The sequence below is a fragment of the Chiroxiphia lanceolata genome, chromosome Z (assembly GCF_009829145.1).
Source record: "Chiroxiphia lanceolata isolate bChiLan1 chromosome Z, bChiLan1.pri, whole genome shotgun sequence".
In the NCBI taxonomy this organism is placed as follows: Eukaryota; Metazoa; Chordata; class Aves; order Passeriformes; family Pipridae; genus Chiroxiphia; species Chiroxiphia lanceolata.
In genome coordinates, this window is record NC_045671.1 from 69,949,047 (window position 1) to 69,967,036 (window position 17,990).

Below are 17,990 nucleotides of genomic sequence, written 5' to 3' on the forward strand. Positions count from 1 at the left end.
GCAGCTTTGGAGGAGTAAAGAGTAAGACCTCTAGTAGTAAGGGAGGAAGGACGTTTTTAGCTCCAAGAGCCTAGGTTACATAGGCAATAGTTGAGAAGAGCCAATCTTAAGGGGCTATAGCCAATTTCCAGACTGCTTTCCCCAGCTCATTTGTAACTTTTTTATAAACTAAGAGGCTGTTCACAAGGTTAGGATGCCAGCCCACACATCCAGAGAGCAGATAACCTCATTCCTTGCAGATGATACAGTCCATGACCTCTCGGGCGGGGGGAGCAGTTCTGTCCTGGGAGATCAAGACTCATGAAGCAAGGGAAAAAACACGTAAAACAAAAACTTTGTCATCACTGTCGGTTCTCTAACCACAGAGGTATACAAGAAAAGTCAAAGATGCCATGAGGCACCTTTGTTTTATCTTAGAATGGACTAATTCCAGCACTAAAATGACCCCACAAAACAAGCCTCAGACACCTGAGTGAAGACTTTTGGGACTGTCACCATCCCCAGTGGAGAATGTGATAGCCTCCCCTCCCTTGTGACACTGAGTTTCTAAAACAACCCAACCCAACCAGCTGGCAAGCACCCTGACATTTGGAGGGTTCAGAAAGCTTATCAGAGAGACCACTTTTCCACTCACTACCTCAGTGCCTCATGTTGCTTTCATGTTCCCTACTCATGTCTCCTCAAGGTCAGATCTAACATTCTGGATCCTCTGAACAAGCCTATTGCACAGGACATGCTCTTATCCAACACAGCTATTCCCTAAATGCCTATGTCCAACAGCATGTTTTCTCTGGCTTTTAGCTATCTGCTAGAGTTACAGCATTCTATGAGGTCTCGTTAACGTAAAGGCAAAAGAATTTTAAGAACACCATGCTGGATTCACACTCCAGTGCCCTTGTTATTGCAAGGAGAAGCTCTTCTTAGGTATTGCCTATCTGAACAGGTACATTTCCACACAGTTAACAGATGGTGAGGCTAGCACTTAAAACTACTCAGAACACACCTTAGTAGTAAAATATCAGTTGCCTAGGCTTATCCCCATGCCAATACAAGAACATGCTTCATGCCACTCACCTAATCTATATCTCCTGTTGTAAAGTTCCATAACGGGTTTGGGATTCTCTCCCCGGTTAAAAATTGAGTGGAGATGCCTGCTATTGTCTCCACCACTTCTGCCATTAGGAAATGGCAGAATTTTGTTGCTGTTGTTGCATCTTGCAATATTCCAAAGCTTTTAGACTCATCGGCACATCCCCACAGCCTGGGAATGCCTCACCCACAGAGTGGAGCAGGTCACAGCACAGGTTTTTATTTCAAATCTTCCTTGCTGCACACAGCAGTCATGCACCCTCTCTGCCTGATCTGACGAGTGGTTCAGTACTCCAACACTCTCCCACACTGGAATTCAGGACAGAAATCTTGAGCTCCTTCAAGCCCTCTGGTTTTTGTATACCCAACACTCTCTTCAGTTTGAACTGGGTCTTTCCAAAGCCAGACCAGTTTGCTCAGCCAGGGACCACCAGAGGAAAGACAGTAAGTAAAATAGAGGATGTTTCCCCGTTTTGCTTGAAAAGTAAGCTAAAAGGCTACAGCTTAAGGTCTCAAAACACCCTTTGGTTAATACTTACAGTCTGTCTTCTTCTGTAGGTGAAGTTCTTCCATAGCAGCAATCCCAGCTGCGTCCAGAAAGCCATCTTCCCTAAGTAAAGCCTAGAAGCTTCCTTTGTGCAGCAGCAGCAGTACACAGCACAGATGTTTGTGGCCAGGCATTAACTAAGGATAGAAAACAAAAACAGGAAAACCGTTGAAAGGGAGTCACAAGAGAAAAGGCAACAAGACAAGAGGCTGCACTCTCTGACCTTGGAGCCCCCACATGGCACTCCATGCTGCCTTCTTATCCCATGCACTCCAGCCAAATCTCATGGGTCTCAGTAGGCTTAGATCTAGACACACCGTCTCTTACCTCAGAGCTCCAAAGCACCACTCTGCAAGACAATTTTCTTCTCTTCTGCTCCAAGAATTCCAAAAGCAAGAATAGCCCAGAATAAGAAAAATACTACTATTTGGAAGCTGATTTAAAGGCCTCTCTGAATGAGACAGAATCACACATTTCAACCCTTTTTCTAAATGCTTCTTCCCATATTTACTTTTATAGCGGTAAAAAGCCCACTGGCAAGTTAGCAAAGCCTTTGTTTTGAAGTCCAGCCAACACCACCACTTGTAGGAGAAAGTGTTTTGCATTTAACAAGCAAGGCAGAAATGTTCATTTCCTTGAAGATAATTGACTAAGAATGACCCCAGACTTGTTAATACCTGGATAAAATGAACGGAAAATTGCTGTTGAGTCAGTGTTCGGGTTTTGCAAACACCTGGCCTCCAGCACTACTGAGAATTAGGTGCATTAAACATGCATCTTGTTAGAGTTTGAGAGTATAAAGGGTTAAAAAATACATTAATCTCTTTAGTAGCTATTAATAATAGCATGGTATAGGCTTGGGTACACAGCCTTCCAGGAAAACTCAATCATATGGAAAGGTGAGCTTATAATACATTAGTTAAATGTCATTAAACCTTTCTTTCCAAAATCATTTTGGCATAGTTTAAGTTACTTCTGAGTTTAAGACCACTTCAAATTAAGAACAGTTTAATTCTGAGTAAGTGTTCACACGGGAATTCAGTTAATCCACATTAAATTAATTCTAATTTATGTACCTGAATATACTCTGTTGACAGACTGTGTTAACAAGACAACTAGTGGTTGATCCAAAAACACAGCAAGAGAATCATTCCTTCAAACGCCTGTTAAACTGGGAACACACATGCTTTTGATTTTGGTGTCCCACATATCAATACCCTAGTGCTATGATTCAGAGTTGCCTCCCTGACTGCAAACTGCTTTGAGAAGGTTCCCAAAGTTCATAAATGTAATAGGAATGCAACACTTCCTCAGGAAATGCTCTGACCAGTCCTACACTGGAGTTAAGATTATATGTTAAATGGCAATTCTGGATATGAGCTTTGGTGAATAATTTGTGATCTTTAAGTCTCATCCAAAAGTAAATTCCATTATTACAATGACTTGTGGGATGAAAACTTCCCTTAATAATATAGGCCTGTGACACAAAAATATTTCCTTAACATGACTAACAAAATAAATTAAACCCATTACACTGAGTTCTACAGATAATTACACTATAGTATCACAACAAGACAACAGTGCTTCCTAATGCCAGCACAGAGAACCAAAGAACAATAACAGATGCCTACAAAACCCTACAAATTGAACCTCATGACAGCACGCAGGCAGCTGAGTGTACAGTCGGCATGGGCTCATTAACTTCTGCTAGGTGCTGCTGTAACTCACTGACGTGACCTCTACAGATGCTTCTTCACAGAGGGATGCCCAAAACTAATCTGGCAGGAGAGCCATCCTTCCCTGCACAGTGCTTGCTGCTGGCTGGAGCACCCTGACAGTAACACGTTCCAGCTGCCTGCACATCTGGCTGATAGAATTCTCAGACATGCTTAGAGTGAGGCACTTGACAGGTCACAGCAGGGAAAAAGACCCTGCTCTTTGTGGGGAAATCTCAGAGGACAAACCCTGGCTGATGATGGCTGCACACATGCTCGTGGACCCAAAGCACAGCTTTGCTTACAGGTTTGGAAGGGTTGCAGCACCTCCTCTGCATGTCAGTACTACACATTTCAAGCTGCAATTAACATGTAACCTAGCAACAAAACTAAGCAGGGAATATTATCACCTCTCCTTTGTACCTCCTCCACTGTCCCATTTCTGCTTAGGATTTGGGGGATTTGGCAACACTTTTACTCACACTACTGAGAAACCTGAATTGCTACTCACATAGTACACAGGCACGCTGCGACCACTGACTCGGTGCAAAATCACTTCACAAAACACTGGGAGAATTAATCTTTTCAAGCGTTTTTCCACAAGGGTGCTGGTACCGGTTTGCTGTGCTGTCCAACATGCCACGAAACATAATCCTTTCTTCCTGAGTCTGATCCTGCGGCCACTGCAAAGTTTGGCATACAGGAGTAGAGGACAGGAAGCGACTGTACGGCCTTCTACAATCAGTGGTATTTGTGTAACAGGGTTTTTTTTACTCTTCAGAAGTGTGTTTCAGAGTACCCACTCCACATTTCAACCCCAGCCCCCCAATATTGTTAACTCTCTGCAATAAGCTGACTTCCAATGCTTTCCAACAACTAAAGATAAACACTGAAATCCCTGCGTATGACGTGCCACAGGAAGAGTACGAGAAGGATCCCACTGAGAGTCAAAGAGGCCTTTGGCACTCTCCTCAGTGGAACTAGGCCCTACTCCTGCACCTTAATACTCTGCACAGAGGTAAAATAAAAGTTGAAGCGGTCTGTGGGATGTTTGAGCAAATGTCAGGGCAGTCGATTTAATGCTTATCAGTGAAAATCCAAATATTTATCCCTCGCAGTCGCAGTCAGCCCACAGGATCCAGAACACGGAAATACTGCTTTATAGAGGTTGTAGCATTCCCATCACACTAGCAGACTGTAGTGAGAGAGGGCCAGTATTTGATCAATCAGCTCGTCTCAGCTGATGAGCAGAAGCCTGCACAGCCAGGAAGACTCAGCTGTGCTGTCTCTGTTTGAGCTTCAGCTCTCTGGAGTTGGGCTACACTTTACTGGGAACAAAGCAAATGTCCTGGCCTTCAAATAAGACCAGTTTGCCTGGATATAGGTTTCATATGATGTAAAAATACTGAGTTTTAAGGACTGCCCGGTTGGAGGCATACCAGCTAAGTCCCTGCATTAAACCAGGCCATGGAGCCTAACATTGGACTAACCACCAAGAGCACAACACCTGAACCTGAAGCATATCCAGTTCTTCTTCCAGCCATGCTGGATGACAGCTGCAATGACACTGTGTGCCCCAGTATCTGTTACAAACTGGGTAACACAGGTTTGTTAATGCCTAGAGCCGCCTCTGATTTTCATCCACAAAGGCTGACATATTTGGTTCACTGCTGACACAAGTTAACTAGGTCCACTGAATTACTAATCCATCAGAAAGCACTCTGCAAACTAAGAATATCAGAGCAAAATGGGTTAGCACCCTTTCAGATGTTCATCCAGCTCACGGCAGGCAAGAACTGTAAGACAGAAATGCAGAAAAAAGTGATAGACCCAACACTTCCAGTTCAGTTAGAGCTGAAGTCCATCTTTATCTCCGTTTCAGACCAGCCTGATAAGTTCAACATAGCTGGGAAATCCAACTTGCCAGTTAGCACTGCAGTGCCAAAACACAGCTTGTTTCCAGTTCATGCTTTTGTGCCTCACCTACATAAAATTTTGAGCCAACAGTAACTATCAGTGATCACTCCTGATGCTCACCCACAACTATCTGAAGCAGAAATACTGTTTCTGTCTAAGGTAAGCAAAGCTTCAAGAAATCATCCCCACAGCATTAGTCTTCAGTGGTGTAAAGTACCACAGTACAACACGGACTGGCACAATTAAAGCAGAGTCCACACACTTGTCCCATGGTCTGCCTTTGCAGAAGACTCCCTGCACATGACATTTTGCCCTGCTGCAAAAAACCTGCACAGCCTCCAGACCTACAGGGCTGCAATTTCAACTCGGTGTGCAATTCAGAAAATTGCTCTCAGAAGAAAGTTAGGCTGCAGGGCAACCTCTGAAAACAATGACAGAGAAACACAGTCTTTGGTCAGCCCTTTCTTCCTAGAGCAGTGCTATCCACCACTTAGAAGTACAACGGCTGTGGAAAAGTCCATTAGCTGCTATATCAACAGTCTCCAGATCTAATCCACCTTAAATACAAAGAAATGTATTTTTACAGCTGTAGATTTAGAGAGGAAAAACCTCAAGTGGCAGAGAATCCATTCTCCACCCCCATGCCTGGTGTCTGTACTAAGTAAACATAAAATGGCCTTCAAAAGCAGCTTTCTGCAAACAATGCAGCTGTTTGCTTTCTTGGGGGTTGGGGGGGGCAAAAAACTCTTTCCCCTGGAGAAAAAAAAATTTTTAAAAAAAAATCATTATTTCAAGAGGGAACAAAACGAACTTAAACTTTGAGACTGGAACATTTCATGATTCTGGCAAGAGACTACGGACAACTTTAACTAAGTCCTTGTCAGCAGAGCTAAAAAGCTTTTATTAATTGAAGAAGGTTCAGTGGCCTCTGTGAAATCAGTTAGCAGCCTCTGTCCTCTCAGATTTTCCACATCACAGAAACTACCACCACTGGCGGCTCTCCACAGATCAAGCGACCATGGAGAGTGCCAATCTGATGCCTACATATGACTTTTGCCTTTATGAGGGCAAAATAGGCATTATTTGCCCGACACAGCACAGGTTTGAGCTCCTAGAGCCAGTGCTTTCCCCTACCACAAGCAGACACGATCTGGCACTTCAGGCTTTCTGCCCCAGATAAAAAGTTGTACATCTGCTTAACTCCAACAGATCTTGTCTAATGAGACCCACTTTCAAAGAAAAGAAGCAACTAAGGCACAAACATCATACTTCAGCAGAAATACAGTCCTCTTTGTGAATGCTGATAGCTGTCTTATCATTCAATTTCTTTTAGGTAGTGTCAGGCTGTGTTTTGTGAAGCAAACAGGATCATGAGCCATGTGAATCCTGCAAAGCCCAATGATCCATATGCCATCAGTTGAGATCAGGTCCCACGAGGACTGTACACACAAAGACAGGATGGAAGTGTCTCCCTTATGAACTGACATTCTGACTCTCATAAAACAAATCACCAAAGAAACTAGCAGCCTGGATGGGGATTAGTGTAACAGAGGTACAGATTAAGCCAAGAGTCCAGAATCAAATCCCTGTCTCCCAAATCAAGGTCTAGTGTCTTGGCCACTTCTCTGCCAAACATCAGGATTTCCCTTCTTCCAGCACAGCAGCTGTAACCAAGAGACTTACTCTTACACAACTGCATCTACTTTGTAGAACTTAAAACTGTGCAAGGCCATAAAAAGCTCTCAAGGCATAAGCACTGGGAAGATGTTTTCATTGTTACTTCCTCAATTCCCAGAAAGTACTTCGCATGGATGCAACTTCAAATGAGACTAAAGGAAGAGGAAAAAAACAGTATTAATCCAGATTCTGTTAAGATTAGGCCAGATAAAGAGCAGCTGTGGACAAATGCAAATAATTTTTTATCCTGCTGCTAATCATCTAGATGGAGCTAATATCCATAGGAAAAAAAAGGAAGTGCATAAAGAACCAGAAGTAATGTCCATTGTGATCAAAACTCACACAAAGCTTGTAAAACCCAAAGGAACAAATCTGACATTCCCATCTCTAAAACTTTCGAGCAGTCAAAAAACTTACGGCACCTACTGGGGCTCATGGAAAGAGGGGAAACTGCCACCTAAATAATGATAGTTTTATATAAGTGACAGTATTGAACTTTTAATGTTTTAAGCCAAACAGCCCGAACTAGGTAACAAAGAGGTGCCATATAAAGCATTAGCAGCACAGAGTTCAAGCAACTCACCTGGGGCCACAAGCACACAAAAGCAGAGATTAGAATAAAACCTGCAGATCTCACACGTCCATCTCCTGGGTTAAGCACAACTGGACTCTGTAGCAATCACAACCAACGCAGGATCAGCAGTGGAGGTGTGAGCTTTGAACCTAGAGCCTTCTGCCTGGGACACAGGATCGTTATCAGTGGAGCCACAGAAACACTAAAAGCAGGTCTTTCATAACCTCTCCACAGAGGACATTTCTCTCCTATTTGCCAAATGAATACAGGACACAAAGTTTCCTATTCCATTTAAAGAGTCATTCACAGAGAAGTGCTTTCCTCTTCAAAAATCACCTAGGTCATGTCACAGAGTTTACACCAACTCCTTGTTCCTAAGAATGTGATTGGAGAGCTTCTGGGTCAGCAGGCAAGAATTAGGACAACAAACAACAGCATTTTAGTGGCAATTCTTGGCAAGATCCCCTACTAGTTTACTTCAGTTCACACACACTGACTACCTGCTCTTAGGTTAGGTAGTAAACTGGCCTTGTTCTCCAGTGCTTACCAATACTGAAGGCAACTAATATATTGCTTTCAACATGGCCATCCACATCAGCCCTCTAAATAATAGTGACAGGCACAATTTTAAGGATTCATCTTTGTGATAATTCACAACCAATTTAACTCATTTTCCCTCCTTGAGGAGCCTGTCAAATTTTGTAAAACCATGATTTAAAGGATAAAGCCAAAATACCAGGAAGCTGATGGAAGAGTCCCATGGAACACCTCCAGCAACCTGCCTGCCACCTCTGGTCCAAGACACAGAGCCTCTCACTCATCCACAGGATCCTTAAGGTAGCATGCACACACCTATAAAACATTGAGTAAATTACTTCATTATTTAAGGGGGCTCCAACCTCACAGAAAATTGGAGGCAATCAGCAGAAAAGAAATCTTTTTAGCAAGAGGCCGACAATAAAATACTTATTCACAACCTGATTGAACTGCTGTTACTAAAGCAACTAGTAACAAAACCCAAGCCCTATATTGGGTTCCACTTGCTGCACGAGGTACTACACATTGAAGTGAGCCTGGATCTCGCTCAGACAAGACTTGGGCTTAACATAAAGTCACGTTAGGAGCAGGAACCTGATTTCCCAACTCTTTAGGCAAAATGGCAAGTGGGTTCTAAAGGTATTTAGCCTTGGCATGAGAACTGAGAAAATTGATTTTTCACAAGTGTGTGCTGAGCCCTTTTGAACGCTCCACTATGCACACATGAGCAGATGATAATTTTGAAAGACCTCGCCTAGATTTAACACAACAAGCACTGACATTCCTGGCCCTAAACTCTTCAGAGTATATAACCTGCCTCTCCTGTCAAAGCCAAACTCCCAAGATGTATTTCTGGGACACTGGTGGGCCTATCCTTACCAATCAGAAACAAGCCATAAGGGACAATTCCCTCCAGAGTCAGCACTAGTTAAAGTACTCCATAAATACAAGCCTGATTACATTTTCCAGAGTCCTCAGTGCCTCCTTAGACATTTACACAGATACATATTTTCAAAAATGGCTGCTGTTTTATAACGTTTCCTTTTGACACAACATGCCAAGTCATTCTGAAGAACCTGTCACAGCTCAGCTTCTCAGAATCACCAAAACAGCTGGTTCTCATTACTTCTAGCACGCTTAAAAGGCTCGTTGATGAAAACAAGCACAGCTCCAGTGCAATGGAAGGTGTCTAGTTTGCATGCACCACAGCTGGACTGACCTAAAGGAATGCACATGCAAGGGAATGTGGCATGCACTTAGGCAAAAAAAATTGCTTAAGTGTCAAGTATAAGACGCAAGATGAAATGCAGTCATCTATTTTACCAAAAAAAAAAAAAAAAAAGCTTCGAATAGTTAAAAAAAAAAATTGGAAGGTTGTGAAATACGTGAAGCATTTCAACTTTAAACATTACACTGAATGTCCTCTACTTTCCCCATGGGAGGAAAAAAAAAAAAAGGGGGCAAAAATCTAGTCCATTCCTTGGCAAAAACAAACAAAATGTGATTTACTTTATCACGGCCAATGTCCAAAAATCCATAGTCCATATTAGCAGATGATTTTTTTTTTTCCTGGGCTCTCAAAGAATGGCTCTTTTCTAGTGGGCTTTAGAAATAACAGAACATCCTGCTAAAATAATAATTGCGACATCTGAGCACAATTCACGCCATTAAGCTTTGATCTCTGAGCAAGTATAGTATTGTCAGTACACACTCTGCAAAAAGCTGTGTTACACAGTCTCAGTCACTTTTTCCAGCTGTTGGCACATCCTGTTTAAGGACATTACATCTGCAACTAGGAGAAAGGGTAAAGAATTTCACATTGCAAAAGGTACTTTGCTGCTCGGCAGCAACCTCAAAGGGGAAAAGGAAGGCACAGCTTCCCCAAGAAAGCAGCTTTTCCCAAAAGAAATCCACAAGCTCGGATGGCGTTAGGACAGAAACACTTTTGACCACCACCCCTTCCACAGCACATCCTGGTCACTGAGTCATTTACACTAATCAGCCACAGATCTGGTTTAACAAAGTGCAATGCTGACAGGTGCTCCACCATCCTACTGCAGAGTCTCTGGAGCATCACTTCTATCTTCTACTGAGCAAAGATATCAAGCCTTGCAGCTTTCCCATCACATTCTTTAGGATTGTTTTGGAAAGGAGTGTCTTCTCCTGCATCTTGTGTTTGTAACTTGTTCCTTCATCTCAGGAGAAGACAAGGACACAAACTGTGTCCAGTACAAGATTAAGCGGCAGTTTGAGATGTATGCCTGTCCTGTAACATCAAAAGAAGTTGTACCATTATTTTCCTTTCCATCTTTGCTATTTGGGAACATCATGCCAAAAACCAGTGTATGTATTCAGTAACAGAGCAGAAAACAACATGGCCTGTAATGTCAAAAACATCCCAGTGGTGCCCTTGAGATTCATAAGCATAAAGAATAAGCTGTCTGTTAAGCTGGATATCTACACAGCTGCACTGATATCTGTGCCCCAGCTTTAAGTAACAGCAAATGAAACAAAAATAACCCTGCACTATGCAGAAAAACAGCAGCCAAGAAAAAGTCTCTAGCACAATGCAAGGAAATGACACTGACAAAAGAAAGCAATAAACTGGCAAAGTCAGTATTTAGCAGCCACTGTCAGCTTGAGCAGAGTTTGAGTCTACAAAGCCTACAACAGATAGGGCCACAACAGGACCTCGGCTCCCACATGGCTACCATCCAGCAGGGCTGACACAGAAGCTGGTAATTCATTGAAATGATAAAGAGATGTCCAAGTACTTTCAAAAGCAGTGAGTGTCGGCTATGACAAGGAACGAATTTCTGATCAATCTCGGCAACCCATGCAGACTTTAATAACCACTTATCTCTAAAGTTATTCATAGAAGAATATGAAAATAGCGGGCACACGATAAGGCAGCCTGAATACCTGCTGTGTCAGGTGTGGCACAGCGCAGTTAGCTGGGCACACTGCCAGGAAGTGTGTGCCAATCTTCCCATTTTGCCTGATCCACAGAGCAAACAGCTGTTCCACACACTTTCTATTCTCCAGCTCCAGATGTACAGCCCATACCCCACTGCTGGAGCTTCGGTCCCTAGGGCCAGCATGGCACTTAGCAGGCACTCAAAGCAGGCTAGTGCACGCCTAATTTAACATCATGCACACACATATCCAGGAAAGAAGGATGACAGAATTTGTTCGTGTCCTAAGGTATGTTTCAAGACGCAGAAAGATTCAGGACAGAGTTCCATCAGTTTTCTCCAAAAGGTTCAACGGACCAAGCACAGAGGTGTTCGACTAAATTTCAACCAAATGGCTTGGAACAGAAAACACTTCAGGCAAGTGCAGAAGCAGCATGAAATGCTCAAGGGAAAAGCAATAACCTTGCAGGAGAGCTAGGTGAGCAAAAAGAAGCTCTGCAAGTTTTTAATGGATATAGGATTCAAAACGTATTTTTTATGTTGAGTTTAAATATCCTTAACTGTGCTGGGAAAGTTCCACTGGAACCAAAGCACGCTCTGTCAGACAACCTAGTTTTGCAATTGTGTCTGGGTTTATACACACCTGGGAGGATACGTATAGTGATGTAGAATATTAACACTATGGCACAAGAACAGGGAGACTTGGCAATCAGGAGATGAAAAAAGTACTGGGAAAAATAACATCTGAAAAAGTCTGAAAACAGAGGGTGTACAGGTGATGGTATCAGTTTGCTGGAAGAAGGAAGCAAGTCCAGATCTCTCCAAAGACAGTAGAAAAACTCCTTTTGCTTACTTTACAATGAATATTTAAATACAGGTTTGAGAGAGCTGGGAAACAAAGCAGTAAGAATTGCTACTCTGATTTAATAAGGTAAAGAATAATTAAATATCTAAAATACTTTAAAACAAATAAATTAGATTAAAAGCACCTTTGGTAGAACAAAAATACAATTGAGGGATCAATTTAGTTTATTAAATAGGAACACTGCATTCAGGGGAGGAGTAGGTTTTGAATTTTGACTCCTGTACTGAACCAGAATGAAATGTCCATGTATCTGCACTCAGAAAAAGTCAGTGCTGCTTTATTGTTTGGATGAGGAGAGTTTGGAGTTTTTTTAATCCATCCAAATTTGGTCCATACTCTGCTTTTACTGTCAATCATAGCCAAATTCTTGTTATGGGAGTGTAATTAAAATAAGGGGAAGAGAAAAAAAACCTCACCAGTAGATCCCCAAAATATCAATATATTCCTCATAAACACAGCTCTCAGCCAAAAAGAACACTTATGATAACTTGCTTGTTTCTTTTTAAGGCACAAAAATCCACCTGTAAAAGCAGTCATACTTCTGAAAACCTTGGACTTACACCCAGGTTGCTGACATTAGCAACACGGCCCATAGTCTTTAAGTGTTACCTGCTGCTGGTGAGAAAAAAAAACCAAACCAAACATGCTTTCACTTCTACCATAGAAAGTATAAACTTTGGTCATGTCATTATTATAATAATGCTGAAAGCAGACAAGAGGAAATGCATCAAGTCATTAAAAGATGGCTACAGGTGCTGAGATCCAGGTTCTCCTGGTCCCCAGCCCTGCTCTTGTCACCTACACCACCAAAACTGCTGCTCTGAGACCTTCCACATGGCTTAATTTTGAATTTTACTAAGCTAACAACAAACTACTGCGCTAATAAATATATGTTGCACAGTTTGCTTGCTTGCTCCCAGGAACAACCATTCCACTTGGAAATAGGCTAGGAAAACTGCAAAGTGTTTCAGAGAGTCAAGCAAGTAGAGTGGTAACAGGTCTTGGCCACCTCTATCCTCCACACAGCCCTGGCTAAATTTGCTACAAAGGAAACTAGATCCCCAGAATTATCTCTGAACTGTGCAGTCAAAGGCTTGGACTTTGTTCTTTCACAGAGAATAACCTCGCTATCTAGCCCAAACCAGAACAGTCTTGTAAAGGCTCTTTTGCTCTCCTTTTTCTGTCTAACTCCAATTGTTCTCTAACAAAGTCAGCATAAGACAAACCAATCTCACAGAATAAGACAGAGCTCTGCTAGGCAACACTCCTCCAGAAAATAACAGAAGAGGAAAAAGGTCAGCTTGTATGTGAATATTTATGCCATTCAAACCAACAGGCATCTTTATTATCTATGATTAAGCTTTTTTGCTAATAACCCAATGAATAAAGACCTGAATGCTCCCATTTTTCCTACCGTGTTAGCCTGCTGTGTCAGGAAAGCTGCATCAACAGTTTTCCATCCTACTCTGTCTTGCTCTCAGTCTGAGGCGAGCTCACATGCTTTTCCTCCCAAATACAAATGCTAAAAAAGACAGGACTAGCTTTGCTGCCACCAATTTAAAAAAAAAAAACAAAAAACAAAACACTGTATGCCAGGTAGTCCATTCAGTAGTTTTAGTCATGGTAGTTCTTCTGAGTGGATCTGTATGATTTTTGTACAATCAACAGAAGCAAAACATGCAGCTTCAGAATGTGAAACGTGTTTTTTTTTTTTGAGGTGATCATCTTTTGAACACTACAATCAGAGTCTGACCACAGTATTTTTTATCTATACTTGTAATACAAGTAACTGCAGACGTGCATGCTCATCAGCTACACAAAACACTTTCAACTATTCATAATTAAAATCCTCAGCTGGCACAAATATGAGATAATCACAGAGAGAGTGAATTTCTAACACATCAGACATGAAGAAAGTGGGCAGAGTCCCTAGCAGCCTCAGATGATCAAGAAAAATATATTTTATGTATGAAATGTATTTTACTAATTTACTAATGTATTTCTTACTCTAGCCCCTCTCACAGGAATCACCAGGAATAACCAGCCTAATCAAAACATGCTGGTGTTTAGTCAGCCATGGCCTCTGGACTCATTCCAAGATTTGGTGTGTTGCCCAGCCTAGAAGATCTATTAAACATCATGGGTGCTTGCTTCAAGGTTACTTAAACAAAGTGGTAGTCTAGTTCCCTTTCTGCTCCCCTTCTGTCATCATCTTTGTGCAGGCACCAGTGCTCACAAAGCCATGAGAAGACGTTGAGCACAGGATGCTGGGGTTAAAAAAAAAAAAAAGATCACCAAACAAAAAGAAGAGTTTGTTCTCAATTACTCACCTTGGGCTGGTGAACTCCAGTGCCAGCACAAAGGATGAAATAGACAGGGAGAGAAAAAAAGAGCAAGCAGACCAGGGAAAATAAAGCAGGTCCAGTACTAGTTCACTGGTAACCTTCAATTACTCTGGATTAAAGTTCTGAAGAAACCACACCCTAAGAAATATTGTGCCTGCATGGTGCAATGCACATAACAAACACTAGCAGAGCTGATCATATTTAGCCACAGATGGATGAGTTAGTACCAATCCTCCTCCTGCTCTGTCTTTGTGGGTCTAATTCTGCCAGGTGAACTCGTTGGTGAGATACCAGGCTTGCAGAGGTGAAGGCAAGGGAGGACTTGCTTTCTGAAATGTGTGTATTACACTTGATTAACAGGTGAGAATGCTCCAACCCAGATTCTGCATAGAAGACCTGCCATCGCTTTCCCAAAGCCACTAAGGCTTATTCCTGAATCACAGAAGCCTGGTTTACCCGCACACAGCCAGGGAGAAGTTTAGCCTAAGGAATGCTAGAAAAAATGCCACTCCAGGAACAAAGGCCAAAATAAGTTCATTGACCCTTTTTTAAGCTCATGGTGTTCCATCTTCTGTAGTTCAGCATTTGACCAGGAGCTACTCTTTATATACACCATGATGGTACATGCTGAATTTGGTGCCAGATCAAGTCTCTGATCACACCACTGAATGAGACTTGGGTTTGAAAAATATTTAGCAGTACAAAAAAAGGTTTGCCAGCCATTGCCTGTGGCAAACTGATTTATAAATGTGCCTCAACTTCACTGTGTGAAGAGACCATTAAGAAACGTTCGATGTACCTGCTTGCACTGCTAAGCAAATGCCAGAACCTTATATATAGCTGCACCCCAGGTGTTTATTTCACCTATCACACAGCTACATGTCCTTCTGCAGCAACTTGTCGGGGACAGTTATTGTGAATAGTCTGGGCTAGCTGCTGAATTATCCCATTCTAACCCCAAATTACAGCAAGTTGTCATCTCTTGCAGTCCAGAGGCCAGCTAGTAACACCTCAGAACACCTAAAGTGAGCATTAAAAAAAAATAAATAAAAAAAAAATCAAACTTTATTATTTAATGTTAAGTATTCTCAACTTCACAGTTTCAACTTAAATTCTATCATACAACACTTGTGTTTCACGTGACCCACACTTTTTTTGTTAAGAGCTGACTTTAATTTTTACCGTAATCAGCCCTACCAAATTATGATTACATGGGAAACAAGGTGCTCCACATCATGAGTGAAAGCATCAAACTCCTGCCCTTACTTGTCCAGACCATACCAGATACAGACTCTATCACACAACTCTTACATAAACTAATATTTAAATTTGCACAATGAACTGTGAAGACCCACCAACACTATTTTTATCTATTACATCAGAAGACACCGCAGAGTCCCAGGTACTACCCATTTAGCTTAATGGCCAGCTGGGGCATCACACACTGATTTGTGTTACGGGAAAGTCTGAGCATACACTACCGTTCCCACTTGTTAGGGAGGCAAGCTGTGCCACAAGGGCGAAGAACAAAAAGCACTTGCACAGAATGTTTACTACCACGACTCCCTTTCAAAACTGAGCAAGACTGCTCAATTACAATAGCCTTTCGACAGCAGGCTTGACCATCTGTTGTCAATGGAACATCCCCAAGACACTGCTGTTTTCTGCAGTACAAGCACCAACTCATTTCCAAAAGCACCTCCAAAACAAATTTTAATATGTTAATCCATATCCTTCAAATACGTTATTTGTACAGCCTTTAAAATATCCAAGGTCAACAGCCAGGGGAAACTGGGCACCCCTGGTTAAAAACAAGCAAAAATGATGTTTAATATGAACTTTGACTTTAGAATCAGAATATCTTTCCAGGCACGTTTTAAGCATCTGGGCTGCCGTGCAGCTCCAGTCTTTTGTAACAACAGCCTGATAATAGATTGCAGTGTAGCAGTCCAGACTTCACAACAGTCTGGCACGCAGCAGCATGATTTGTTGCATGCAACTGAGCCTCCTGCCCATCCTAAAAGCGGCCAGATAGATTTTTTTTTTTTATTATTTTTACACGCCCCTTCATCCCACGGCCGTCCCCATATCCCACCCCCGCGACTTTATAGGATTCACGTAGGGGTGAAGGGGATGAAAACCCTCCCGTTATCTTCTAGAGCCCACCGGGGCAGGGAGAGGCGGCAGTAAGGTGAGCGAGCGCTGCCAAGTCAGAGTCGCCTGGCTCAGGATAAGCTAAAATAATGTAACTATTAAAAAAAAAAAAAAAAAAAAAAAGAAAGAAAGAAATAAAGAAAAAAAAAAAAAAAGGCACACACAACTCGCACACATGCACTATCAGCCCCTTTCCGATCCGCCGCTACGCCGAAAAACCATCCTCCGAGCCGCGCTCCCGACACGCTGGGCACAGCGAGTGCCACCACGTCGGAAGACAAAAAAAAACCAAAAACCTCAAAACAATATACCCCCTCCCCCCCCCAACCAAAACAATAAAAAAACCCCACCCCAACCATCCTACTCGGTTTGTTTCCCTCTCGCTCTGTGCCGCTTGCTCCGGGTGGAACGGGGACAAGAGGGAAGCCTCCCCGTCAGCCGCCCGCGACGCGTCCGCCCCGTCCCGCAAGGCTCCACCACCTCCTACCTCCCCGGCCGGCAGCCGCCGTCGGTCCCGAGGGAGCCGCCGCCACCTCCTCCTCCTCCTCCTCCTCCGCGCACCCCTCCGGCCCCACTCCCGGCCCCGATTCCGGCCCCGCTGCCGCTGCCGGGCACCCCCGCCCCGCAGTGCCTCTTATAGGGCGGCCGCTCTCCCCTCCTCGGCGCGCCGCCCGCCCCTTCCCTGCTCGGGGCCGCCCAGGAGCCTTGCTTTTCCCCACCCTCTGAGGTCTTCTTTCCTTTTCGCCTTTTCTGTCTGCTCTTTCCCTTCTTCTTTGTCCTTCTTTTCCCCCCTCTCCTGTCCCCCTCCCCACCCCTCCGCGCCTTTTTTTTTTTTTTTAATTTTATTTTATTTTCCCTGCTCTGCGGCTGCTGTTGGAGGGGGCGGGGACGCGGCGATTTGCATGTGGGCGTGCACCGTGCAGCCAAAAACAAACTTCGGGGTTGGGTATGTCCGCTCCGTCCTCGCACGGCGAGCGAGAGGTCCGTGGTGGAGCTGCACTCGCTGCTTTTAGTGAAACTCCGCCGTCCCAGGTGCGTGAGAAGCATCCCAGCCCTTCGCATCTGGCTCCTTTACCTACCCTCGGCCGACTCTTCCTGAGAACCGTAAAAAGAAAGAGCAGAAACCCGGGCACGGAGTTACCAGCGAGGTCACTGTGCTCCAGCCGCCCACGGCGCCAGGCCCGCACTGCTCCCCGCACCCTCAGGGCTGAGTCGGCACAAGCTGAGCACAGATACATCCTCCGCTGTACAGCTACGGAGCATACTGAGTGCACCAGGAGTGTTGGCCTGAAAGGAGTCAGTCAATAATGAACAGATTCAACAGGACCAGATGTGCTGCTGTCCTCCCTGTCACTTACGGCAATGGAAAGGCAAGGAAATGTGAAAGCCAACACTTGGATACGTACCCGGAAATAATGGTGAATTCAGTTGTGTCAGTTCCTGGAGAAACTGACAACTAATCACAAACTTTAATAAAAACAAATTTTTATTTATTTTTAACAGTTCACAGTGACCAACCTGACTTTCTCCAAATACAAAATCCATAATTGGCATTGTGTTTTATCTACTGGAAAAATAGCCTGTGTCTGATGGCTGAAGGTGTCCTCCCAAATGGGGCCCTCCCCTAGAAACATCACCCATCATGCAACCCCTTC

General features: G+C 43.4%; 1 protein-coding gene across 3 annotated transcripts in view; it reads right to left on the reverse strand.

The window, feature by feature from the left end:
- Positions 1-16,934, reverse strand: part of ABCA1 (ATP binding cassette subfamily A member 1) — a 90,379-nt gene extending 73,445 nt beyond the window's left edge. For 2 of the 3 annotated variants that reach the window (XM_032676850.1, XM_032676847.1), the window contains exons 1-2: positions 16,823-16,934; positions 1,629-1,773 (exon numbers count right to left, since the gene is read on the reverse strand). In XM_032676850.1, coding sequence (XP_032532741.1) covers positions 1,629-1,694 — 66 coding nt within the window. In that variant the 5' untranslated portion in view covers positions 1,695-1,773; positions 16,823-16,934. Of the gene's footprint in view, positions 1-1,628; positions 1,774-7,528; positions 7,648-16,822 lie in introns of those variants that run through there. The other variant, XM_032676849.1, reaches the window with a different exon arrangement.
- Between the last annotated feature and the right edge of the window lie 1,056 nt (positions 16,935-17,990).